The sequence below is a fragment of the Xiphophorus couchianus genome, chromosome 10, assembly GCF_001444195.1.
Source record: "Xiphophorus couchianus chromosome 10, X_couchianus-1.0, whole genome shotgun sequence".
Classification (NCBI taxonomy): Eukaryota; Metazoa; Chordata; class Actinopteri; order Cyprinodontiformes; family Poeciliidae; genus Xiphophorus; species Xiphophorus couchianus.
Window position 1 is genome coordinate 2,625,496 of NC_040237.1, and position 27,984 is coordinate 2,653,479.

At 38.4% G+C, this 27,984-nt stretch overlaps 1 protein-coding gene and 1 long non-coding RNA gene across 2 annotated transcripts in view; one reads left to right on the top strand and one right to left on the bottom strand.

The window, feature by feature from the left end:
- LOC114152198 (potassium voltage-gated channel subfamily H member 4-like) overlaps positions 1-27,984 on the bottom strand; it is a 54,747-nt gene that overhangs the window by 15,659 nt on the left and 11,104 nt on the right. Inside the window, exons 2-11 of the mRNA XM_028030006.1 lie at positions 25,688-25,921; positions 22,478-22,609; positions 22,129-22,256; positions 10,781-11,021; positions 7,284-7,441; positions 6,965-7,166; positions 6,124-6,318; positions 4,027-4,226; positions 3,609-3,858; positions 3,307-3,521 (exon numbers count right to left, since the gene is read on the bottom strand). Of these exons, the coding sequence (XP_027885807.1) occupies positions 3,307-3,521; positions 3,609-3,858; positions 4,027-4,226; positions 6,124-6,318; positions 6,965-7,166; positions 7,284-7,441; positions 10,781-11,021; positions 22,129-22,256; positions 22,478-22,609; positions 25,688-25,921 (1,955 nt within the window). The remainder of the gene's footprint in view (positions 1-3,306; positions 3,522-3,608; positions 3,859-4,026; positions 4,227-6,123; positions 6,319-6,964; positions 7,167-7,283; positions 7,442-10,780; positions 11,022-22,128; positions 22,257-22,477; positions 22,610-25,687; positions 25,922-27,984) is intronic.
- On the top strand, positions 27-11,982 carry LOC114152200 (uncharacterized). Its single transcript, XR_003597077.1, has 3 exons — positions 27-128; positions 9,372-9,376; positions 11,972-11,982. It is a non-coding gene; the product is annotated as an uncharacterized LOC114152200 (long non-coding RNA).

The following is a 27,984-nucleotide window of genomic DNA, read 5'->3' on the forward strand; positions in this document are numbered from 1 at the left end:
CAAGTAATATTTCCAAATGTTCTGTCAACCTTAAACATTTTTTAACTCAAAAACACAATGGCTGCTGGATGAATGACTGCCCTGGCGCCCAACCACCGGGGCTTTGCAAGTTTTCTGGGGGATACCTTGTTCAACATATTTTTACTCAAGGAAAAGCAAAACTTAGCCATCCAAAAATTACTCAAGTAAGAGTAAAAATGTATTTGGTAAAAAGTCTACTCAAGTACTGATTAATTGATCAAATTATCAATTGTTTGATATTAAAAATGGCATCATCAGACAGACCACAATATAAAGTCAAGTGGAATTTCTGGTATTTTAAGGACAGAAATGACGGTAATAACCAAATTCATGTAACAAAAAATAACAAAATAAATTGTTTCCAAATCCGTTCCTTTCAACAAAAAACTACAACCTGAACAGAAACGTCAGGTGTGTGTCTGGCAAATTTTTGGTTAAAACATGTTTGAAGTTGAAGAATCCAGAAATTTTACTCAAGAGTAGCGATACTTCATAATAAAATTACTTAAGTAAAAGTTAAAAGTACAGCGTAGTAAAAGTACGTTTCAAAAAAACTACTGAAGTAAATGCAAATGCGTAAAAGTAACTAATTACTACCCAACACTGCTAAAACTCAATGGCTTTAGGCACACTTAAATTTTTATTTTCTTTAATTGCTTTTGCTAACTACAAACCCTTTTTTTCTGTTATTTAATCTCATGATTTAATAATAACACTTATGGTTTACTGTAACATTCATTTAGCAAACCTACGTAAGCACAGGAGCACATACTGTGATGGTTGTGGGTTTGCCGTGTTGATTAGACTTAAAAAAACCTTCAACAAGAAGTAAGGTACTTGAACTAATGTATTCTTATTACACAGTTCATTAGCTGTGTTTGTCCTATTAGCATAACGTTTAATTTACCCCATTACAATGATTGGAAAAGCAGAAAAGTGAAGAAAAAACCAAAAGGAGAATACATGTTCGCATCTATTTACACTCCAGGGCTTGTATGTGTTGTGAATTTGTGAAGTAAAAGTAAACTAAATTGAATTTATTCAGCAACTGTTGTAGCCATATGAGATTGTAGGATACATTAATCATATTTTAATTCATAAAGGCATTTTCTAAGATAAATTAACATAACAATGAGAGCTTCTTTACGCAGTTTGTACTGTGGCTGAAAAATACAGATATTATAAAAAGCAAATTGCTGAGTGGTGTTGGCTCAGACTTTATGGTTTAGGGCAGGGGTGTTAAACTCAGCTTCATTTGGGGCCATATCAAAAACCTGAATTATGGCAGATTGTGTGTTATGGCAGAATGTATTGATAAAACCCATTTAGCTGTTAAAATATTAATAAATATCTGTCCCACTAGGATTTTGTGATTGTTTTTGTAGATTTTTGTAATCAAAATCACATATTTTGAAGTTAGAAATATTTGTAAGGAATTTTTATATTTGTGCTAATCTGTGATGTTAAATGTGACTTTTTATTAATCGCTGTATCGATCAACTGGACACCAAGTAAGTAAGTCTGAGGCAGCATTCAGTTAAACCCAACCTTTTTGACCAACCAATTTTGAGAAAAAATTGCAGTAAAATCAGAAAAAATGTGGGGATCTGTTGATTTTGTGTGAATTTGGAGGATTTGTGAAAAACTATTGTTGTAATTTGGAATCTAGAGGGCCACATAAAAAGCTGCAGAGGGCCAGATTTGGCCCCCGGACCTTGAGTTTGACACATGTGGTTTAGGGTGACATAAAACTTTTTTATGTGACTGTGGTTTAAGATGTCCGGTTTTATAATGTAATTGGATGCAGGTTCCTATTTTGTGTCTATATTATAGTAGTTATGTAAGGTTTTCTGAAATTACTGCTGGTTGTCAGACAGCACTGGGAGCAGCATCCTGCTGGGCTTTGGGGAAATGAAATGATGTGCCTGCCTGACATTGGCACCCACTCATAGTAATTGGCCTTTGGTTGCTGTGGCAGAACAAGACTCGTGTAGAGTGACAAAGGCACCTTAGGGGGCAAAATTATATTGCTTAGTGTGTCCTGTTCCACACTGTTTGGCCACGTTTGTGTGATGATGGTAAATGTTTTTATGATTTTGATCTATAGGTTTATTTGCAATGTTTGTTTACTTTTTACAAACAATAGCAGGGTTCCAGTTCTCTGCCAGTTTTTATGTTAATAAGTTTTTTATGTACACACCTGGCAGAACTGCAACATGGATCTTGGTTAATTTTTGGGTGATGTTTTTCATTCATTAGGATAAAAAAGACTGTATTGGCTGCAGAAACTCAATTGAGCTTTTCTTCAAAAACCTCCCGATTGTTAAGTCACATTCAACGGACATTGTGCCGTTACCTACCACCCCCAAGCAGAGCTCCAGCACTTTTATTCAACTGGTTTTACTGCTGTATGTGCTGTAAAATGGCTGCTGGAAAAGACAAGTGTTTTGTTGCTAAATTGCCATCCAGAAACTACTTGCTGCATTCTTGTTGGTTGTGCAGGAGGCTCTACTGCTTTTCAAAGATGCATGGTTATAAAATTGCGCATCTGTTTGCAGACATTTTCATGAGTGGATGTAAACTTTGAGTTGGGGGGCGTGACCAGAAGCAGCTTGTTTGGATTTAAAGTGACAGGAGGCCTTTAAAGTAACTTTTAACCCTTCCAGACCGAACGTAGCAGCAGCGATGCAGCCAAATTTGCAGTACCGTAATCCCGCCACACTTTGCGCTATCTTAAAAATTCCAACGGTTTCTGAAAGGGGAGATGTTGCACTTTCCAGCCAATATCAGGTTATTACGTTAATTTCACTCCCGCCGTAGAAGGAACTGAAATTAATCTGGGGAAACACTGGCATACTCTGGGTACAGCTCCAGCACCTCTGTCAGGCCGCGCACACTGATGTACTGAAGGTCACAGTAGGTGAGCGCCTTCACATTTTAATAGACGGTAAATTTTGAACATAACTGCTAGATATTGAAAGTTCCAGTAGTTATGGATAAATAGCCAAATATATGGTTTAAAGCTCAACAATCACATGACCTTTAAAGAACTGCGTACAATTAAAATACGCAAAAATATCCAGGCAAAGATTTCTAACTTAGGTCTAAAATGGTTAAGAAATGCCCTGTTCTCAAACAACTGAATCTCCTGTTGACCAAATGTTACCCAACTGCAGAGGCAACAAATTTAACAAAAAAAAAATTAATCCAGGTAGTACATTTGCAATTTTGATTAAATACAAAACAATTCTCTGCAGGAGTTTGATGCGTGTGTGTCGTCGGTACCTCGTCTTGGCTGCCTTCTCGCAGGTTGTAGGTGATGTTGTTGTGGATGTCGGTGGTGAACACACTGGCATACTCTGGGTACAGCTCCAGCACCGCTGTCAGGCCGCGCACACTGATGTACTGAAGGTCACAGTAGGTGAGCGCCTTCACATCCGCATTCGTCTTTATCACCTGATCAGTTCCAGGCAAGTCAGACCCGATCAGATCCCCTTTGCCTAAAATCCCAAACATCAACAATCACTTTCCTGTTCTTGTTTTTCTCTTATGAACATGTTTCTGTGCAGGTTTGCCATAAAACAGACCTAATATCGCCAACACCATGCTGTCCTTCAGTACCTCCAGGGAACCGGAGCAGACGAAGTAATTGGCATGCAGAGCGTCGCCCTGACGTATCAGGTACTCCCCAGGTACACAGAAAGAGGTCTTAATGTGAAGGGAGAGTGAGCGCAGGCAGCCTCGGCTGGCCCCTTTAAAAACCGGCAGCTGAAGGATGTCCTTATTCAAATGCATGGCGATGTCGGCCCGCAGCTCATCTGGGAAGTCGTGCAGGAGCTGGGGATATTTGATGTAATAAGGCGCAGAGTTGTTGGAATATTTTAAATCAGTTGATGGTGTGAAAGGATTGGGAGGGGATTTTACACACACACAAACAAAATCATCATTTCTTAATCTTTAAGTCATTGAGGGACAGCATCTTGTGATAACAAAGGAGACTCCCACCTCGTTGGCATCGATGCCGTTGTTGACAGACCATGTGGTCTGGAAGTACTCCAGCATCCGCTGCTTAAGCTGCTGGGGCAGACGGTGAACACGGATGAAGTCCTTCAGGTCGTTCATACGCGTGTGGTAGAGGGAGCGGCGTGAGTACATGCGCTGGATGATGGCCGTCACATTACCGAAGACGACAGCGTGCATCAGAGCTGGGGCAGATGGAGACAGTAATGAATGGGGCTGCGACTGAGATACATGAACAAGTCAGCAAAGTTTTTCTTTGTCGGACAAAAAGTTGAGCTAACTCAAAAGAAAGCGGGAAAACAGAAGGCCAAACACAAAACGGGAAAAATCCTTACAGAATCCCTTTTTTTGGTATTATCTTTAGCTTCTTTTTTATTTTAAAACACAGATTCTTGCTGGGGCTGCTTGAATATTCAGACAAACCGCAAATTCAATAACGGCAGAAAAAAAGTTCCTATGCATAACAATGGAGTTTACAAATTATATACGCTCTTGTTAAAATAAAAGAATTAAATCTGAATTTATATCTAATATCAGATACGTACAAAAGAAGATTAAATGCTGAGTCAAATGCAATTAAAGTCAACAATAAAAATGTTTTGGTTTTATCTCAGAAGTTGTATAAACATTAAGTGAATATTAATCTTGAATTGTGAGTTTTAACTTAATGCTGCAATTCAAACCAAATAATTATTTCACAATATGCAGCAAAAAACTGTCCTCACCTCGTAACACAGCCACATTTCTCTATTATTTTTACTCACATTATCAAGTTAAAATAACTAATTATTTTACTTTAAAATATTTTAAATTATTGTTTCAAATTGCATGACCAAAATTTCTGATCTGAATTAATTTTATTAAACATCTCAATGAATTCAGCTCAGAAACATTTAGTGTGAACAGGACATAAAAATAAAGATTTTCCCTAATAACACAAGAGTCACATCAATGTAACGCACTTCCACCTCAGGATACGAAAACATGCCGCTAAGCATTCTGGGAAATAGTTCCCACTGCTGTGTTTTTCTTCTTTCAGTTTTTTTAAACTCTAGTTTATTCCACTCTTGGAGGTTTGACAAAATTAATAAAAAGTTAACACAACTTACCGCTGTAAGTTTATCTTTCACAAACTCGCATTTAGGTTCAAAACCTAAAACTCACTAAATTTATTCGACTTAAAAGAGAAGAAGACAGTTGACACAACTAAATGCAGCTCAAATGTTTTACAGTGTGCTACAAGGTGGTTACAGCTTTTTAATTTTTAATATTCTCCTCTCAAATTGATTTTCAGCTGAATTTTACTGGATAAATGCCCGATTGAAGGTTTGCAAAAACATTTTTGCGTCACAAAAACTTAGCATTCAGGAAACATTTTCTATTGATTCATGGAGATTATTAAACAATATCCTCCACTGGAACTAACTTTAAACTACTAATAAATTCATAAACAGTATTTACTACATGTTTGAGATAGTAAAACACAATAAACCAATTCTAGACAATTTCCCAAGTCTTTTTTTGATTCCAAATGGTAATTTTTAAAGTTCCTGCAGAGTCTAGCTGTGCTACATTCTAAAATGTGCATATATTAATAAAGAGGAAAAAGTGGAAATTCAAAAAATCAACATATTTTCATCCAAAGTCACAGCAGAACAGCTGATAAACGGAGAGCCCAGCAGCTTCACCAGCACAAACAAAATCTCTTTAAAGATTAAACTAAAGATAAATATAAAACTTTGATCCCAAAACTCTCTTTTGGAGCTCAAATAAGTTCAGCCGTTCAAACTTTTAAAGCTTTATTTGCTCTTTCATCCATAGGGATTTGACACTAAATCACTGCTGTGTTTACATCATCACCATCATTCTTACAGGCAGTAAAATAAACCCATGATAATCTGCTGGGCTGTCGCACTTATTATTGCCACCTCAGCAGAAATAATCTGTTTCTGAAAGATGATGATTGCATCAAGCTGCGTCTCCAAACCCAGCCAAGCAGTTCTACCCGACACCTGCTGGATTTCTTGGACTGTCGTACAAAACAGAGACACAGAGAGAGAGACAACCTGGTGTCAAACGTACCACCGATGAGCATGGTGCAGATGGAGAAGATCTTCTCGGCGTCGGTGTTGGCGCAGACGTTCCCGAAGCCCACACTGGTCAGGCTGCTGAGGGTGAAGTAGAGAGCAGCGATGTAGGAGCTGCGGACCGTCGGGCCGCCCACTGTGCTGTTGATGTACGGAGTCTCCAGACGTTTGCCCAGCTCATGGAGCCATCCTGGGGAGCAAAGCAAAACCGTTTCCAAAAACTCCCTCTCTTTGTGTCGGTCAGTAAAACGTCTGATGTCAGTGAAAGGATGGAGAGAAAAGCTAAAATCATTGGCAGTTTCTGTTGTATGTGGCTATTTGCCAAGATGAGGATATGGACAGTAATAGCAAGCTGGCATTTTAAAACTGGATGACTACAATAACCCAGTTTTGGGATAAATACAGACATTAGATTTTATATAGATTCGAACATAATAAAAATAATCTGGTATTAATCAAATCTAATCAAAAACACAAAAGATTCCACATTTATTGAAGAAAGACAAAGGCAGAGGAAGCCCATAACTGAACTTTACCAGCTTTTAAAACCACCTACATGAACAATAAATCATTTTTGTTTGAGTTTATTATTTTCTCACATTACGGCAGAGGAACTTTGCCCCGGCCTCTGCCTCCAGTTTCATTACTTGCATGGCCTACTTTATTCTTAAGGGTAAGCCTGATATCTTCCCATTTTGCTCCAGAAAACTTTGGTGTGAGCCTCTTTTAGTCAATGTGACTAAAGATGAACACATGGATGAGTTTCTCTTGCTGAGATATTAGTCCTCTAATCCTGGAAATGTTTTTCAGGGATAAAAAAAATACTTTAGACTCACCTATCTCCCAGGTTTCATTGGTTTCTATTTCCTTGCGACCGATCATGTACCAGATGCAGGCCATCCAGTGCGCCAGCAGGGCAAAAACAGACATCAGTAAGGTCAGCACCATGGCGCTGTACTGAGAGTAACGGTCAAGCTTCTGAAGAAGCCGAAGGAGACGCAGAAGACGGACCGTCTTCAGGAGGTGGACTAAAGAGGTCTAAACAGAGAACGGGAATTTGAAAATGTCAGTTCCTCTTGATTATACCACTTGATTAAGCAGAATTAGCAAGGATCAAGTAAAGGAGTGCAAAACAGGAAATGTGGCTGTACTCACCACTGTGATGTTGAAGGCATACAGTAGGTCAAAGGGCAAGGCGGCCACCAGGTCCACAAAAAACCAAGTGGTGGCATAGTGAATGCAAATGCAGCGAGACTCGTACACCACCTGACCTGACTGGCTCACATAGGTGGTACGAAAGTTCAGGATAATGTCTGAAATTATAAAACCACCCATGTCATGGTGATTCTTAAAACATTAATAGAAAATCAAACCGGAGCTTATCACTGCAAACACAAAAGTATAACCAGAAAAAGATGCAGTTGTGGATGGGGTTTGGCCCATTCAAAGAAAGAGCAACAGCTGGGATATAATGTGAATCAGGAGATGTGTTGGACAGATTTGTCCGTTTCTGACACAAGCTGGGCCGGATTTTAGCAGGGGCTTACCGGGGCTGCAGCCCGGGGTCCCGGCATTTCGGGGGCCCCGAAGGATGTTTTATATTTTTGTGAATGGATAGTGTCAGAATTTAATCAATGACTACGATGATTTTGACAGCACCGATGAAAAATGTTCCAATTTGTTCTGGCAAACGTCTATCTTGAATGCTTGCTTGTTATTGGTCCACTTTTGACGCATCTTACGCATTGGGGAGGAGGAGCGTCAAGGGAATATTATTTTACAATGGCGGACAACAGAAAATATGACAGCGGAGCGCAGAAAAGAAGGAAGAGAAAAGAAAAAGAGCATCGCGCCAAAGAGGCGACAAACAAAATGCCTAAACTGACAGGCTTTTTTAAACCTGTTAGCGGAGATGGAGCAGAAACATAATTATTCCCCGCTCCTCAAACCCTTAGCTATGCTAACACCGGCACTAAGATCCAGCCAGAACCTTTAACCATGACTGAGTCGGTGGCTGGACTGGCGTCTGTGGAGTCAGAGTCGGTGGAAGCGGGATCTTCTTCCGCAGATGGAAAGACGACTGTGGATCCGTACAGTACCGATCCGGCGCATTGGGGGGAAATTGACGAGTCCATGCGAGCTTACTGGGCTGAGCGAGGACCGGAGAGCTGTCAAAATATGAATGTTGGCTTTCAAGCATCAGAACGGGTGTACAAGCATCAAAAGCGTCACTTCTCCAAATCTCACTTTAAACGCAAGATGTTAAATGGTGAGTACATCGAAAGACCGTGGCTGCTCTACTCTCCATCCACCGGAGCTGCATTTGGTTTTGCATGCCGCATTTTCAGCAATGCTAATACTCAGTCAAACTTTGAAACTGGTTTCAGTGACTGGAAGCACGCAACTGAACGCATGATTAGATTTAGATTTAGATTTCATGATTTAGATTTAGATTTCTCATCGCATTCAGAGGGCAGCACTTTGGACTTACCTGGGTCAGGATATTCTCTGAAAACTACAGTATGCCTGATCTCTTTTTTCCAGAAGATATTGTTTATATCCATGTTCTGTCTGACTGGCAGAGAAGCACTTTTTTGACATTTATTTCCTCCACTATTTACCAAGAACTTTAAAACCAAAGAAAAAGTTTGAGTTTTGATATATTCCACTTGTACTTATATGGACTTGTAAATGCTGGGGATATTTGTATAAATATTGTTTTACTCGCTTTACTTTGTAAAAGTATATTTGAGCATTGCACTTTCTTGCACTCAATCTGTTTTATAGTTTGTGTTGAAGTCCAGGCAACAATAACTATTCAGTGATTTTATTTTGTGATGCAAGCATCATATTCTAGTTTCAACCCCAACATGTGGTTTAGTCTTTCTAGAAAAGAGTTCAGAGTTGTTTGTAGTTTGTGACAACTGGCTTATTAAAGTTGTAAGTTGTCAAAACTTACTGTTCGGTCATTTTCTGCTCATCCTCTAAAACAAAACAAACACATACAAAAATATATATATATATATATATATATATATATATATTTTTTTTGACTCTAGCCCAGGGGCCCCCATCCTGACTCTAGCCCAGGGGCCCCCATCCTCCTAAATCCGGCCCTGGACACAAGGGCTCCAAATCTTACCTAAATTCATTGTTACAAATCTTGAAATATCTACCAATGTGTTATGATAAACAATTTACAAACACTCCCCCCACCCCTTTTATATGCCACACTTTTTTAAGGAAAAGTGTGCACTTCCTTAAAATAAGCATTAAGTCTTCTACTCTGCAAAAACACAAAATCTTACTAGGTATTTTTGGTCGAGTTTCTAGAGCAAATGTAAGATAAGATACTAGTTTTCTTATCCTATGCCTGAGTACATTTAAAAAAAAAGAGACAAAATTAATTTACAAGTAACTTTTCAACAAGAAATATGAGCTTGTTTTAAGTCAATAATTTCTTAATATTGATAGAAAAAGTACCGGTTCCACTGGCAAATCATGGCTGTGATCACACTGCAGCCTGAAGTGACCCAATTCTGATTATTATTATTATTATTATTTTTCCGTTATGCGAAATGTATCTGATCCTTTCATGACAGTCTGAACAACACAAGTCGGATTTTTCTTTTATGCGACCCAGACCACTTGGATATCCGATACTTATCAGATCCTTTCTAATCTGACCTGAATCTTGAACCGTCAGGTCGCATTCATCCAACCTGAACGTCATTGATATTCGACAAACGTCACTATTCTGCGTCATGATACGCGCAACCCTCGCGGACTACAATGAGGATTAAGTTGTTAATATCCTGGCTCCGGTCGGAAAACAACTTTAAAGTTGTAAGCTATGTTCCACCGTTAGCATCCATGTTTACTTCCGCAAGCACGGAGCACTGCTTCGTCATTTTTTTGGCGGTTGGCAAATTACTGAGCACTCTATGTGTGACGTTATTGCGCCCTCTACTGCGCATACGGGACACTTTCAGGTTGTTTGCAGTTCACACTGGATATCACACACAAGTCGTATATATTTGGAAGTGTGAACGATCACGGCAAAAAAATTTTGATTTGACAAAAAAATCTGAATTGGGTCGCTTCAGGCTGCAGTGTGAACGTTGCCTATTTCACTTATAAATACTACCATTCCTAAATATTAGGGAAGTATTGACTTAACCCATGTAACCAATGTTCTACTTACCCCTGGAACTAGACCAAAAATACTTTTTTGTATTTAGTGCTTAAGCAGTGTATGAGTCTATTCACATTTCATATTTTGACAATATTTGCCCACTGTTCTACAAATATATCAAATTGAAATCTTCAGCTAATCCTGCAAATGTTTTGTCTGGACTCTTGCTAAATAATTATAAAACTTAAATTTTCTTTAGGTGAAGCAGTTCTTTCAAGATTTAATGCTTGACTCTGTGTGATACTCAAAAACTAAAAATCACATTCATATCAAATTGTACAGACTAACTGTACAATTAGAGAGTTGGAAAATCATTTTTCATGATAAAAATATGAAATTTTACAGTTTTCAGAGCCTCTTCTTTTTAGAAATTATACAACAAAATTATGAATTTAGAAGCTCAAAACAAATCCCTAAATTCTCCAACTTTCTAATCTTTGTTTTTCCAAGCTCTTACCAATAATGAACAGCATTTCCACTAAGATGTCACTGACGATGGTGGAGCGGGAAGCAGGGATGGAGTCGTCGTGTGGGGAGAAGCTAACGTTGTAGGGTACGGTGACGGCCACGTAGAAGGTAGCCAGCAGGATGAGCCAGTCCCACAGCGCCTTGGATACGCTGTAGTGGAGCAGGATGAAGCGCGACTTCTGCACCGCCGCCACCTTGTACTCTGGTACTGAAGGCTTGTCCACCATCGTCTGTATGGCAGCAGGAATACACCACTTTTAAACAGTTTGTACTGCAGTACGTAAAGGTACGGGGTTGAAAAATTAAAGATTGGAAGGATGAGAGGAAAACAGTGTCTGACTGTACATGCAAAACTAAAAGGTAGTTCTCTGTTTTTAAGGAATCTGGACTATATTTCATCTTCTCCTGTTAGATAAAATCCAACAAAAGATTTCATCTATGTTATATAATTTATTTGTTGGCTCTTTAGCTCAACATATTGAACAGGCACATGAATATTACATGGTTTTAATTACAATGTTTTTGATAATTAAGTCAGTGAGTAACATGTTTCAATAAATTGAGATAAGGGGTAAGATTAAATAAGTGTTCACCATTTCTACTCCTTGTCAAACAGAAAAGTAGTGGTAAACTAATTATTTTGTTCTTGAGTTTGTAAGCTCATGTTTTCTCTGTCCTACTGATTGCTATTTTTTCTTGTTTTAAAAAACATGTGGAATAAATAAATCAAATCAAAAATTTAGCTATAAAACATTTTCAATTAACAAAAATTCTAAACACCAAAATGAATTTTTAAAAATGTTTTTTCTGTGTTAGGATCCCCTTAGAAAACTGTAAGAACAAATTAGACCTTCGGATTTCATGTAGGATGTGAGTATAGTCGAGTAAAAAGCATTTTGAATATAATATAATAGAAAACAAAATAGTTTTATTTGGGAAAATTAAAGTGTACCAGCAGCAAAGTGACAGGCAAATCAAAGCATGCAGATTCACAAAAGGTAAGAATATAAAAACAAGGTCAGAATAGGAAACAAATATGTAGCAGATATTAAAATCAGAAAAGGGCAGGAAGGAAGTCCATACATTGTACTTTTCTTTTTTGAGTAATATTAAATGCTATTGCATTAGCTGATGTTAAGCATATATTTTTCTGTTTTTGCCAAAGCATAAATTAATTTAGTGTTCATTTAAGTCCTTTTATCCAATAGTGGGAATTCCATACGTGAAAATAATAACAACCAGATTATTAATTCCTGTTTTAAGCCATACCAGGGGTGTCCAAACTTTTTGCAAATTAGGCCATAAAAGTCAAGTTGGAACTACTCCAGGGGCCACAAAATTTTACGTATTTTTCTTTATTATTTTAATTGCAAAAACGATTTTATTTTTTATTTTCACCTGCTAAATAAATGACAAACACAACTCGTAATATTTCCAGCAATAAGAACAGGATTTTGTTCAATTTTGATTTACTTTTTCTGGGTTTGTTAACCTAAGCCTGAATTTTAGTGAAAACCACTGGATGTTTTTGGTAGCTATTTTTAATAAATTATATTAAACTGTAAGCAAACACTTGAATGAATACTTTGTTTTTGTGTTGCACCTTACATTTTCCATTTTAAGATTTTAATTGTATATATATATATATATATATATATAAATGGCCTGCCATCAGTAAAAACATCAAATTTAGACTATTCCTAAATAATAATCAATTGATTATTATTCCTTATTTTATTATTCAATAAAAAATTACAAATATGTTTTGCTTAGTATATGTTTTTGCCATATACTAAGCAAAGCAGCTTAATTATGTTTAATTTTTTTGCCAGTGTTTACAGATTGCCATCTTGCCTAAAGTTCTCCTTAGGTATAAGTTCGACTCATCCTCTGCTTTCCAGTGAAGCAGCTTTTAATAATCACCGCTGCTTCTTCCTTTACGAAGTGAACTGGATTTAAATTTCCTCTGGGACAAATAACCCCAAAGAATCCATCTAGTCTGGATAAAACCCATATTTTTCCTGTCAAGCGTTCTCATTTCAGTGTAAACACTGTTGATATTACTTGACTCATTTACAGTATTGCTTTCTCAGACTGGAGCATGCCTCTCTCTCTGCTTGTCAGCTATCTGAGGAGTGAAGAGGCAGTAGATTGGTTACTGGGAGCTCTGGCATTTAATGAAGATGTAGCTGCATCTAGACATTTTGGAGCACTGATGGGTTCAGCATTGATTAACTTAGAGATTTCTAAAATAAATCAAGTTGCACTACCCTTATATAGCTTCACAGTAGCTACAGTAGCATTATTAGGCAACTGTGGCTTATTCTGTCTTAGCTAGCCTTAGAAAATTAGACTTTCCTCATATAACAAAAGCAGTGCTGCTGCTAAATAACTTGACAAAAAAGGAGATGCTTCCACTAAACAACTTTCAAAGCTGCTCTTTTCCTGACCAGAAATAGATACATTGTCCAAAAATTTGTTTAGCATCTATTTAAATGTTGAAAATAATGTTATTTGCCATTTCATTTAAATGGCTATTGTCCTAGTAATACTAAGAGAATAACAACGAGATTACCGTAGTTTGTGAAATATTTTCAAGATAAGTGAGAAGATGAAAAGAAATCATCTTAAATATTATATTTTTCAGTTATTCAAAACTGGGATTCAGTGTTTTTTTTATGGCTTATTTCTATACAACAGGGTTCACACTTTAACAAGAGTTAAGAAATAAAAGTTTAAAAAACAGCATTTTTGCACTTTGGGCATGGAGCAGATAAACACTAAAAATAAGAATGAGTCCAACTTTATATCAACTTTTTAAAAAGTATTTTTAATCAATTTTAGACCTGGCATTCAGAGAGAAAATAGTGTCCAAACAATATTTAACTGCTAAACTAATGTGCTTGTTTAAACATCAGCTCATCACTGTTTGGGTGGAAACAGGACAAGGAAGCTATTCTTTGGTTCAAAACCTCGAAATCCACAATTAAATAAATTAAAGAGCTTTTGCTCGACGTCACGCTCTGAGAACTCCGCCCACTCCGCCATGACGGACGTCACCAGTGGGCTCCTTTAATTAAGCTAATCTAAAAACAGACAACTGTAACATAATATTATTTCTATTTAGTTAATTTCACTTTAAGAATGGTCACAGGGTGCTGCGCGGTCGGCTGTACAAACAGACAAGGAAGCCAACTAAACTTGTCATTTTATTGTATAACTTTTAACAAGCAGAGACAGGGCAGCAATGGGTAGCAGCCGGCATTCATAATGACTGTCAGGTCTTGGTGTAACCGCGGATTAGCAGAGAACAACTTTTTAAAATCTAAGAAAACTAATGTTCATCCGAGTCTGACGGTCAGTAACCATGGAAACAACGCTGCGCCGTGATGTAGCCTAGCGCAGCGTTTCCCAATTCCGGTCCTCAGGCCTCCCTGCCCTGCATGTTTTAGGTGTTTCCCTTCTGCTACACACCTGGATTGAATATATGGGTGATCAACAGGTTTCTGCAGCACTTGATGGTCATGCAATCATTTGAATCAGCTGCTCTGGAATAGAGGCACATCTAAAACATGCAGAGCAGGGGGGCCTGAGGACCGGAATTGGGAAACGCTGGCCTAGCGTGTATGGAGAAACTGGTTAGCTTCTCGTCTTTTGTATGTTTTTAATGCTGCTCTGGTTTAAGGGGAAACATTGTTTATGACATACGTGCATAAATCATGCGGCGGTAATTTAATCAGCACTGGGTCGGTTTCTAAGCTAGCTACCGCTGTCTGAGCACCAACCAGGTGTGTTACACCTGGTTGGTGTAACACCAGGTGTAACACCAGGTGTAACACACCAACCAGGTGTGTTACGCTCACAGACAAGTTAGTGTGACTCGAACAAGCAGAAGCCACGTCAAACTGTCAAAAACAACTTGGGAAAACAATTCCAACACTTTCGTCCGACGTCCGTCATGGTGCCTCGAATGATTAAGTGACGTACTTGCAAAGGGTCAATAAACAAAAGCTGACTTCAGCTTATAAAGAAAAACAGAACATGTTAGCTAACTGTAGTTTGTAAGTTCTTGTAGCAGTGCTCTCTCTGAAGACTTCCTTCAGATTTAATATGGTCTAACTAAAGTACAATCCTTCAAGTGAAGTGTAGAACCACATAACTAAAGCTGTTTCTGTTGAAGTGGATAACAACGAGGTTTGTTTGGTGAAGGTAAATATCTAATACTATTAGCCACTTGAATTTTAAGCTTAATTTGTTAATTACACAAAATGCAGACAGAACCCTTGACAACCTGCATAAATGAATAACTTAACATCCAGATGGTCACAAGGGGGAGGGCTGCAACTATTAATGATAATCAGATGGACACTGCAGTGCCAACATTTTGCAGAAACCGACAGTTTAAATGTCAACACCCTCTCCTGTGCGCTGACCGATTGTTGAGTAAAGCAGCAACTGAAGTGAAAACGAACAGTGATGTCAGGAGTAATCTCTGAGAGACAGCCATCCATACAGACGGTGATAAGCCCCTTAAAAGTCTGCGCTGAAACGCTATAAAATGACAAAAAAAGAACTGTGGTCAGTCAAGAGGAAACTTATTACAATTAAAGGGCTTGATCATTTCATACACGGCTGAGCTTTATCCTGCCAAGTGTCAGATTAGTTCGGAGGAAGGGAATCATTTTTGGGGAAAGGAGAGAACAATCTCAAATGTATCCATGTTAAAATGGAAGGTTTTTGTGATGGAAAATATGACATCAGAATAAATATTTTCAAACTTTAAAATGACATATGGACAAATATCTTGTGTACTTATAGAAAACAATACCACCCCGCCATAAATTATAGTAAATTTCTTAAATCTGTGTTCTTGTAGGATCTTCTCGTTTACATCCCTATTAAATCCAAAACTTGCAGAGAAGTTGCATTTCAACCAAAATTTCATTTTAACTTTACATTTTTGTCTGTCTGATTATGCAATTTTTAATTATTAAATTATTTATAATTTGATCCGTTACTCAATACTTGAATGGACTTTTTACCAAATACTTTTTTACTATTACTTGTGTAATTTTATTATGAAGTTTTTCTACTCTTGAGTAAAATTTCTGGATTTTCTACCCAGTAAATAATAAACACGTTCCAACCAAAAATTCACCTGCAGTTTTTGTTAAAGTTTTATAAGTTTTTTTATTGAAAGAAACCAATTTGGAAAAAAATAAGCTTTTGTCTGATTTAATTTTTTTTGTTACTTATAAGAATTATTGTCATTTACATCCTTAAAATATCAAAATTTACACTTAACTTTATATTTTGGTCCATTTGATTATGTAATTTTTATATATCAAATAATTTATAATTTGATCAGTTATTCAATACTTGAGTAGACTTTTTACCAAATACAGTTTTACTCCTACTTGAGTAATTTCTTAAACTGCTACTTTTTACTTTTACTTGAGTAAAATTTTTGGATAGTCTACCCACCTCTGCAATATACACATTTAAAAGGTCAGGAGAAAGTAACAAAAAAGACTCAAGCATTTTAAATTTATGCTGCAGGCCTGGGAGCTTTTCAGAGAACAGAGATGACCAAGTTTAGATGGGAGGAAGAAAAAGTGACAGCCTTGAAAGTGTGGAGAGAGAGACAGAAAAATAAAAAGCTATCTGGACAAGCAACGTTCAATCTGGCCACTTCTGGACACTCGCGTTGAGTAACAGCGAAGCTGGGAGATGAAATCTTAACCTAGAAGCTGCTGAGGTGGTTTGGAGAAAATTGACTGATTCTATTTCAGTAACCTCCACATCATTCTCCTTTTCTTCTAAAATAAGAAATGCAGTGAAGAGGTGAAACGCTGCACTGTCTTTCACTGCAGGGACACGCGATAATCTGTGTCACAGTTATAAATCCGACCTGCTGCCTAAAGCTTTGCGATTCAGCTCCATTTCATGCATGCTAAGGTATTTACTGAGGACAAAAATGCGATCTTTGATGAGGACAACTCCAAGGGGAACATTTCTACAAGTCAGTTCTTTTCTCCTGGTTAACAGAAAAGCATGAAATCCCACAGAGTTCCTTGTCAGTGAGAAATGGCTCGGTTACAGCTGCTGATAACTCACAGGCTGACAGCATTCAAACAGAAACAAAATAAAGCACATGTCAGCACCTTGGTAAGCAGGTTTCATCGAAAGAAAAAGTGCTGAACATTTTTTTGTAAAGGTTATGTGACAGAACAGGACAGATTTATATTTGTAAATTAGCTTTACACCTCAGCTTCTCTTTCTGTTGATCTGTTAACGGCTTTAGCACCGTTAAAGAACGTGTGAGCGTGACTATGAGTATTCCTAAGTGGCTTTTTCCCTCGCCTTTTGAGACTCAGGCAGCAAAAATATATATTATTTATAAGATAGTCTTGGAAGGATTGGAATGATTCAGCATTGCCAGGATATAAAAATACTCTCTGGTCCAACACAGACCAGGGGTGTCAAACTCTCCATCTCTTAGATGAGTTCCCGGTCCAGCACACCTGAATCAAATTCACTGAATTACCTTCTCCGTGTGCAGTCAGGTGTGGCAGATTGATGCTAATGACCTAATTATGTGATTCAGGTGTGCCAAAGCAGAGATATATTTAAAAAGTTGTAGAAGACTGGGCTTAGAGAACTGGACTTCAACTGAGTTTCCATTACAAACGTTGTCAATATTTCACTAATGTGAAGAAGGGAAAAAAAAACAGTTTTGCAATTACAGTGTTTCCATTAACTAAAAAACACAGTTAGAATCACATGTGAATGAGTCGTCTTCTTCGTCTTTTCCTCCAGTTGTAACGTCACGAATCGTGTGATGCAAAAAAAGAGTTCCCATTGCAGTTTTGCTAGAAACACTAACCACCTCATCCTAGCGCAAAACCTTTTCTTCCAGAAACATGAGTTTTTTCGAAATTGGCAAATTTATTTTGTAATTAATTCGTTTGTGCAACTTTATGGTAACGGTAAAGGTATGTACTATGGGGAGTTGCCCAGGGCGTTAATAGAAAGAGGGTCAACTAATCACCCCAAGAAAAAAATTGCCTCATCTGTCAGTTTTGCCCTGAGGAAGTTTTCAACTGGTTTTATAGATGTGCATTTAATAGTTTTTGTAGGCCTGTCTTGGTAACAAATTTTGCTGGTCGATAAATTGTTCCAGAACTTATTGCGATAAACAATAATATTGTTGTTTTGAAACCATTTTTAAGTAATATAACAGTAACGGCAAAATAATAATGCAAGAACACATTCTCAAAGATAAGTAAACTTTAAATTCTAGTGAACGTTTAACACTCGAACTGGACGACATTTTAAATATCCAAAATAAATAAATTAAACAAATAAAATGAATTCTGAAGTCTTTGTAAACAAAATTGTCCTTCCAAAAAAGGGCTAGTTGAGACCAAGCTGAAAACTTTATCCTACAGTTTTTGGTAGAAAGAGAAAAAAGCAAATAAACGATAAATCAGGCCAATGGAAATGATTGAGTTTGTTTGAATTTATCATGCGATTAATTGATTTATTGATTATTGTGACGGGTCTAGTTATTTGGTATCCCAATGTGTGTTGGCATGCTCTTCTTGTTGCTAGCAAGACTAACACATGTTCTGCACGGCTATTCTGCACTAAAATAATCTAATTTTCTTTCTTTTTGCATTACAAAAACACAATTTGCATTGTGAAGAGAATAAGAGGAATGAATCCATATTAGCAAAATTAAGAATATTATAGGGAAAAATGACACTGGACGTTGTGATTTTTGTCAGAGTATAGAAATTGCGAACCACATTTTCTTGGACTGTTGTAAATACTCAGCTGAAAGGAAACAAAATGGCAGCTGAAGGTCCTAGCAGATGAGCAAAAATATTTAACACAAAGAGTTTTGACTGTGATAAAAGAGAAAAAGGTTAAAAAAAAAATAATAGGTAGATGAGTTGCAGTAAATATTCAGAGGAAGAAAAGATCCAGAAGGATGAGGCAAGAAAGTTATTAGGTTAGTTTGACAGGTGGAAAGTTTAGCTCAGCAGAGGAAGAAACATCTACTAGCAGGGAGAAAATAAGCATGACGGATAAGAGGAAAAATCAAACGAAGATTTCCTTTACCAACAAGATCGCCTTCAGTAGCAGATACACACAACTCAATATCCTGCCAGGAGGAGCGCGATTTAAACCTAAACACACAGAGCATGCAGGCAGGGGGTGAAATAAAGGGAACCTTAATGAATCTTAAAAATAAAGACGCAGCAGGGTTAGGAGCCTAAATCAATCCAGAGAAACATCCAATTATATTCAAACATGGAGCAGAGAGAAACCAAGCTAGAGGAACAAAAAATATACAGGTAGAGGTTTATGTTGAACTGGTTAGGAAGAAGGAAACCAGATAATATACAGAGTTAACAAACTATGGGGAAATAACTATCGATAGTAGCCACACAGGCACGCCCACTAGAAGGAAACAAACGCACCCTGTAACACTTTCATTCTATTGGCTGAGAGGTTGCCAGGCGACGGTACTTTTTTGTTCCTAACGAACAGAGACAAGTTTTGAAGGAGAGGAGAAAGGTTTGAGAAAGGAGTGAATATTTGAAAGAGAGCAGAAGTTTTGAGTGCAAGCATTACAAGTTTTGAGAAGAAAGACATGAAGCTTGCGTTCAAACTGAAAATATTAGCACAATTCTTAAAAATTTTGAGAACAAAAGACGTGAAATCCTGCTTTCAGACTGAAAATGTGCGCTCAGAAAAATTCTGTTTGTTTATATATTATTTATTTATTCTTGTCTCTGTTTCTTTGAGAGTTGCTGTTTCTTTAAATTTTGTTGTGCTATCTTTGTGCACAATGACATTAAAAGAAATAAAAAAATTTGATTGAGCATCAACAACACAAAATAATCTATGTTTGAAATTAATTTGATTTTTTAAATTACCAGTGGATTAACCCAGAAGAAACTGATTCATAAATAAATGCCTACTTTATGTTGTTTAGTACATTTCTGGCTTTAGAAATTACACTAGCACAAATAAAAATTATCTTGATTATTCATATGCATCATCGAGGTGAATATTTCATCTGGAAATCGACCGGAGATGAACAAACCTTGGTTTCTGCTAAAATGATAAAATGTTCTTCTTTTACTTGACAAATAAAATAATCTCCCTAAGACACTTTGTTCCCTTTTTATTCAATATTCAAATATCGACTGCCAAAATTAGTTACATAAATGTTTCACAAATCTGCTTCCTGTTTTTGTTTTGCCCAAAAAACCTTTAATTGCTTTACGCTCTTTTGTGAAGAACAGAGTATATTGGATTACCTGAAAACGGTGCTCAAAGAGAAAAACTCTGTCTTTTGTCATGAAAACTGCTTAAAGGGGACCACATCTATATCTCACAAGGTCTCTTTGTAGACTTCAGCTGCCGCCTGTTTTGTCAAACAGCTTCACACAAAACTTCAAACTGTGTTTCATTTTCTGTACCAGAGGCATTTAAAGGATAATTCTGCTTTGCAGGCATATCATTCCGGTGCCAAAGAAACCTCAAGTCACCTCTTTCAACGATTACCGGCCTGTGGCACTGACTCCCATCATGATGAAGTGCTTTGAAAGGCTGGTAAAAGAACACATCGTCTCCAGACTCCCCTCCACATTCGACCCGTTCCAGTTTGCCTACCGCCGAAACCGCTCCACTGAGGACGCTATCTCCTCCACCCTACACCTGAGCCTGGCTCACCTGGAGGAGAAGAACACTCATGTGCGGATGTTGTTCCTGGACTTCAGCTCAGCGTTCAACACAATCATCCCACAGCATCTGGCAGGAAAACTGGGACACCTGGGCTTCAGCACCCCCCTGCGCAACTGGCTGCTAGACTTCCTCACCGACAGACCTCAGTCAGTCTGGATCGGACAACACACCTCCGATGTCATCACCCTCAGCACAGGCTCCCCTCAGGGCTGCGTCCTGAGCCCTCTGCTGTTCACTCTGATGACACACGACTGCGTCCCCAGGTTCGCCACCAACCACATCGTGAAGTTCGCGGACGACACAACGGTGGTGGGCCTCATCAGAGACGACAACGACCTGGACTACAGAGAGGAGGTGGAGCAGCTGGTGGACTGGTGCAGAGACAACAGCCTGATCCTGAACGTTGACAAGACGAAGGAGATGATCGTCGACTTCAGGAAGAACCGGCCCAGCCACGCTCCACTGCTCATCAACAGCTCGGCTGTGGAGGTGGTCAGCAGCACCAAATTCCTGGGGGTGCACATCACTAATGACCTCACCTGGACTGTGAACACCACGTCTCTGGCCAAGAGGGCACAGAAACGTTTGTATTTCCTGCGGAGGATGAGAAGAGCACACCTGCCCCCGCCCATCCTCAAGACGTTCTACAGAAGCACCATAGAGAGCATTCTGACCAGCTGCCTCTCTGTGTGGTGTGGAGGCTGCAGCGCCTCCGACTGGAAGAACGGGAGGAGAGTGGTGCGGACAGCAGAGAGGATCATCGGGGCCCCCTTCCCTCCATCCAGGACATTTCATCCCAGCGCTGCGTGTCCCGAGGCCGAAACATCATCAGTGACCCCTCACACCCCCACCATGGACTGTTCTCCCTGCTGCCCTCTGGAAAGAGGTTCCGCAGCATCCGGTGCAGGTCCACCAGGTTCCAAAACAGCTTTTTCCCACTTGCCATCAGACTGCTGAACTCTTAACTGGACTGCACTTAAAATCTGGTCTCCACTTTATACCTTGCACATGTACAGAGCTAAGTAACTTCCTTTTTACTGTCAGTCCTGCACTTTATATTTTATATTCATATTTATATTCATATTTTATACTGTATTTTATTTTATTCTGGAGTAACCTCACAACATTGGAACCTCAAAACATTGTCCTGAGCTGTATGCAACGAAATTTCGTTCTGTACACACCCTGTGCATGCAAAATGACAATAAAGTCAGTCTAAGTCTAAGTCTAAGGTCATTTTAACACAAACATTTTTTAATTCTCAGATGGGTCTAAAGTGAATGAAAAGGATTTGTACCTTGGACATAATCCTCCTTGTGCAGCAAGTACTGAGAAATGTAACTAAAATTTTAACTTGATTTCACTTTTTCAATGGGAAAATATTCACAGTTGGAATCAAAATTGCAGTTTTTTATGTAAAAAGTTGTTTGCAGATGACAGTTTATGTGTTTGTGAGGTTAAATTTTATTTACTGCCACAACTCCTTTGTAAAACAATTTTTAAAAATTATTATTTTAAAAGGTCTGCGCAGATCAACAGAGTAATAAATCTGTAAACTTGAGTAAGTGAACTCACTCCGCTCAGGTTGACGTCTCTTTTGCCTCCTCTGGAGAATCGGCTGGTCAGCTGGTACAACATGGTGCGTCCGTGTTTTCTGGCCTCGCGGAAGTGAGAGCTGCTCTTCCTCCTGTACCTGTTGTCTTCTGAAAGAGTTGGAAATAAAAATTACATCTATGAAGAGAATTACATTTTCCTTTTTTCTTGCCATTGCTCACAAATAAAAGCTTTGGGATTTGTCTGACTTTCAGTCAAAACCCTGTTTGGAAACAGTTGAAGGATTTCCAGACTGAACCAAAGTAAAACGGGTGTGAAAATAAAGGCAGATGGTAAACTGAATTATTTTTATTTTATTTCTTTAACTTACCACCCCTCTTGCTGCTGTGATGCCCCTTCCCATAGCTGTCAGTGATGTCCTTGAATGAGAAGAGGAAGAGAACCATTTCGCCCTTTTCGTTTTTTATGGGCACAATGTCCAGCAGACACCAGAAGGCCACACCTAAAGCAAATCAGAAAGATTCATTTAGTGCAAGTATTTGTTTTCCCAAGTTAGCGAAGTCTTCATTAGTTAAGGATAAGCAGCTCTTAAATGTAGTATATAATGAATTTTTGTTTCTATTTCTAAAATTAGGACATCTCAGAAAGGTCTCTTTATACTTACAATAAGTAAATGATTGATTGAGCAAGCTAACTCATAGCAGTACACCTGAGCTTTTTTACTTGAATAAGTTTCTCAAAATTGGTCACAAACATTGGATTTAATTGACTGCTGCCCTAGCATTACTTGATGTCAAGTTACAGCAAATGATAAAAAGTCACATTTAACATCATACATTTCAACCTGGACAGAGAAAAAAAGCAATTAAAAGGGTTTATTGACATGAATAAATTAAAGTTCTTTGGCGCTCTGATCCCAGCGGAAGACATTGTGTTGTGAAATGCAATGAGCTTGAATGAGCATTTCCGATGCTGATTAGGGATAGGGTGGTGGAGGTCGGAGAAGGATGGAAGCCGGGAGAGCCAAGAGCATGGAGATGGAGAAGGGGTGGAGATGAGTAGAGCATGGCTGGAGAGCAGATGCCGCCATGGATGAAGGTCCTTTTAAGCGGGAGCTTGATTGGTGATTGGCGAAGACGGGGCATGGACAGATGCTGATAGACTGACGGCAGATGATGCGGCGATTGGATGATGTAGGTGAGGCTGAAGAGTCTTCCAGCTTGAATTTACGCCAAGGCTTCATTAGTGCAAATATCATAAAAATTCCTTATAAATATTTCTAACTTACCATCACAAAATATGCGATTTTGATTATAAAAAGCCACAAAACAATCACAAAATCCTGGTGGGATCAACTATTTCTTAATATTTTAACAGTTAAAGGGGTTTTATCAATACATTCTGGCACAACCGGTCCTTTAAGAGGATTCAGATTTTTGATATGGCCCAAAATGAAACTGAGTTTGACTCCCCTGTTTTAAAGAATCACACACAAAGTGGCCGAATTAACAGGTTCACAGAGGGAAGGAGTACCTAAAGATCCAAAGCGTCACCAGAATCCAGTTTGGTCATTAATGTGGAGAAATTATGCTCTGCTGCAACACAGACGTTTTATGTCTCCTGTAGTGCTTCTGGTGTGTTTGTTTATGTGTAAGAAAACACTAGATTGCTGTGTTTGTGCAGAAAATGAAGTTCTGTTAGTCTGACGGCTGCAGCACACAGCGTGCGTCACGAACATCTGCTCTGCTGACTTTGATCTGCTCTGCTTCTCCATTCTCCAACAATAATTCTTTAATGGTTGGTTTAAATTATTTTAAGGACTTTTAGAAGATTAGAAGAGAAGGAACTTAGCTACAGTGGATATTTTGCAACCCATTAGCGCGCCTCACAATTTGAGGCAGCAGGTTTCTGTTGAACACGTATAATCCTGTGTGCCACTCATTGAGGCTTAACACCACTACGGTATGTGCTCTCTGCTCATGCATGACACCATGTTTTCAGCTCAAGACTTCCCAAGGGATTAGCAAAATGTCAACAGGAATGGAGTTCAGATCAAGACAGAACGGAAAGCCATTGTTCTGTAGTCAAAAAGCTTGATCAGCAGGCAGAAAACAAGCGGAAACTCTTATTTATAAGACATCTTTAATTCCCTTCGGCACTTCTTCTAGTTGCTAATAAGAATCTGATTCTCATTTTCTCCATCATCTGATTGTTTTGTGCTGATAATTATGAATATTTTCTCCAAAGAATTACTGTTAAGAAATCCTGCATTCATAATTCAAACAAACCGTTAAAACGGTCTTGTCTAAAAATAAATCTTCTCTTCATGATGCAGAGAGCAAAAATGAATCATGCCTGAACAGGGTAGTTAAAGGAACAATGATGGAGACGATGCCTGTTTAAAATTTAGCTTAAAAACATTGAATTCATTTCTTTATATTTTGTTTCCAAGTTGCTATACTTTTATAAAATCTTTTCAATCATATTGATCAAAACTAAGCTGATAAACAACCTTAGTACACTCAACGGCCACCTTGCGAGAACCGGGTTGGACCTCCTTTTGCCTTCAGAACTGCCTTAATCCTTCGTGGCAGAGATTCAACAAGGTACTGGACACATTCCTCAGAGAGTCTGGTCCATGTTAACATGATAGCATCACGTAGTTGCTGCAGATTTGTCGGCTGCACATCCATGAGGCAAATTTTTCGTTTCACCACATCCTAAAGGTTTTCTATTGGACTGAGATCTGGTGACTGTGGAGGCCATTCGAGTCCAGTGAACTCTGAGATGATTTTTACTTTATGACATGGCGCGTTATCCTGCTGGAAGTAGCCATCAGAAGATGGGTACACTTTGGCATAAAGGGATGGACATGGTCAGCAACAATACTCAGGTAGGCTGTGGCGTTGGTACTGATGGGCCCAAAGTATGCCGGGAAAATCTCCCCCACACCATTGCACTACCACCAGCCTGAACTGTTGATACAAGGCAGGATGGATCCAAGCTTTCTTCTTGTTGACGCCAAATTCTGACCCTACCATCTGAATGTCGCAGCAGAAATCGAGACTCAGCAGACCAGGCAACATTTTTCCAATTTTCTATTGTTCAATTTTGGTGAGACCTGTGTGAACTGTAGCCTCAGTTTCCTGTCTTAGCTGACAGGAGTGGCACCCGGTGTGGTCTTCTGCTGCTGTAGCTCATCCACTTCAAGGTTTGACGTGTTGTGGGTTCAGAGATGCTCTTCTGCACTCGGTTGTAACGAGTGGTTATTTGAGTTACTGTTGCCGTTCCATCAGCTCGAAGCCATTTGTGCCCACAGAACTGCTGCTCACTGGATATGTTCTCTTTTTCGTACCATTCCCTGTAAACCCTTGAGATGGTTGTGTGTGAAAATCCCAGTATATCAGCAGTTTCTGAAATAGTCAGACCAACAACCACGCCACGTTGAAAGTCACTTAAATCACCTTTTTTCCCCATTCTCATGCGCGGTTTGTGGCAAGTGAGTGTAGATCCCAATGAAGTCCGTCTCCATGCATAATTGAAAAATCTGCATCTCTTTATCCTGTTTCCATGCACTCACCATTCTTTTTGTAAAAGTGGACTTCAGTCTGGTACTCTTCCCGTCCCTCCAGAGCCTTCTCTATCTGCTGGGCCACGTGTTCGCAGGTGTCAGCTCCGTGAAGGAAGCGACAGGTGCAGTTCTTCTGCATCACCTCGGTGCGAGTGAAGCCAGTCAGCTCACAGAAGCCATCAGAGCAGTAAACGATGGGGTAGCCGCAATGGCCCTGGGCATTACCCAACAAGAAATTACTGTCTGTGAAGGGAACATAAGAAAATAAGGAGGAGTAAGAAGAGAAAACATTTCTTTATATTCGACTGGTGTCGGTTTGTCTTTTTTTAACCTCTGAGAACCTCTACATATTTAACTAAACTGGAAATTAAACGCATACATCCACCAATCACGGACATAAATGTCGGATAATTTTGGGCTTATCAATCAATTAACATGGGGGAATTTTTCTGCCATAATCCAAAAGCACACATTTTCTGTTTGAAGGCAGGATTTTATACCTTTTGTTCTCAAAACTTTTAATACTTTTGCTTACATTTTCACTTTGAAAGCAGGACTTCATGTCTTCCTTCTCAAAACTTGTAATGCTTGTACTCAAAACTTCTCCTCACACTCAGACCTGGTCTCTGCTCGGACTCTCTGCTCACTTATAAAACATAAAACTGCGTTTTGGCAGTCGCCTGGCAACCTCTCAGCCAATAGAATGAAAGTTTGTTTCCTTCTAGTGGGTGTACTTGTGTGGCTACTATCGACAGTACTATCGATGAGTGGAAAATCATAATTAACAAAAATAAAGGCATCAGGATGCAAAGGATTAATTACTTTGAGTAATTAATCTATAAAATTAAATATCACTGTATATTTTTATTCTCTGTAACTGCAGACATTTCAAAGTGAAAATCTGGTGATTTTTTTCTGTTTGCTTTCATATTACTGAGCCGTGTCTGCTGCACAGCACCAGTCCTTTGTTCTGGGATCTCCTCCCAGTCACTCCAGGCTGCTGCCCTCAAATTTGATATTTTTGTTCTGAATATCATAATTAATTCATCCATTCTATGGCTGGAATTTGATATTGTGCTCTCCCACTGCTTGGTTGAAGAATGTGATCGTAATAAACTACAGAACAGTGTTGCTGAGATATTTTGGCCATTTGACTTTAAGTGTAGAAAGTTGATCAATGTTACAATTTTGATTGAATGCTGATATCAAGAATTAAAAGAAGTATTTATTTTTAAAGTCTTGATTCTTAGAGCATTTTCTAAAAGTTGACCATTTTCAAATCTCTATACCATAAATAAACAAATAAACCGGTACGTTTCTTTTTTGACTGAAAAACACATTCAGGCTGTTCATTGTTTGAATGTCAACCTACTGGAAAAATGTCAGCAACTACTTGTGACGTGTCGAAGCCTGCTGGTAGTTGTCAGAGTGGCTCATAATTACAGTTTAGCCCTTAAATTTATTTAAAAGCATGTGAATCTTTCAAAAGGGTAAATGAATAGCAACCAGCTTATTTTCATATGGTGACAGGTAATTATTTTTGCATATTTTTGCATAATGCCATTGTTTTAAATGTAAACAATGGCATGGTTATTTTCATTTACAACTACAGGAAGGAATGCACAGCAATGGAGAAGCTTAGAAATCATTTCCTATTACAGCATTTTCACTAATTATTAATCTATTTATTTTACTGGGAAGTTACATGACATGTGAAATGAAATGTATTTATATATACATAAAAAATGTGGCACATATTTGAATTTATTTGTATCTAGTCCACCTTGTAGATCCACATTTTATGCAGTTAAAGCTGCAAGCAGGGTTTTCCTCAGTATATTATAAGTCTGGCGGGCCACCAGGCTTTACTTGTGCCCCCACCAGGTTTAACATTGCTTATTTATTTAAGGTTTTTTTTTTATGTTTGCATTTTTTAAGACTTTATAGTTGGTGTTTAGATATTAATCTTTCAGTCTTCCAATAACACATAATTCTCAAGTGACATTTGTCAACTTTAAACATTTTTTAACTCAAAAAGATGGCAGAATGCTGGATGAACGACTGCCGAGCGCCCCGACCACTGGGCTTAGCGAGTTTTCAGGGGGAAACCTTGTGCAAGTATTTGAGCTATTTTTCTTTTGAAACTAGTGTCAGCTCATTTAGATTAGATGGATGAAGTTGGTTTTTTTTACAGGAGTTTAGTGAGACAAACCTTCTAAAGCAAATTTATACAATAATAAACCAAATTCAAAGAGTCACACTCATATTTATACGCTGATACGAAGATGGATGCCTTTCCAAAAACC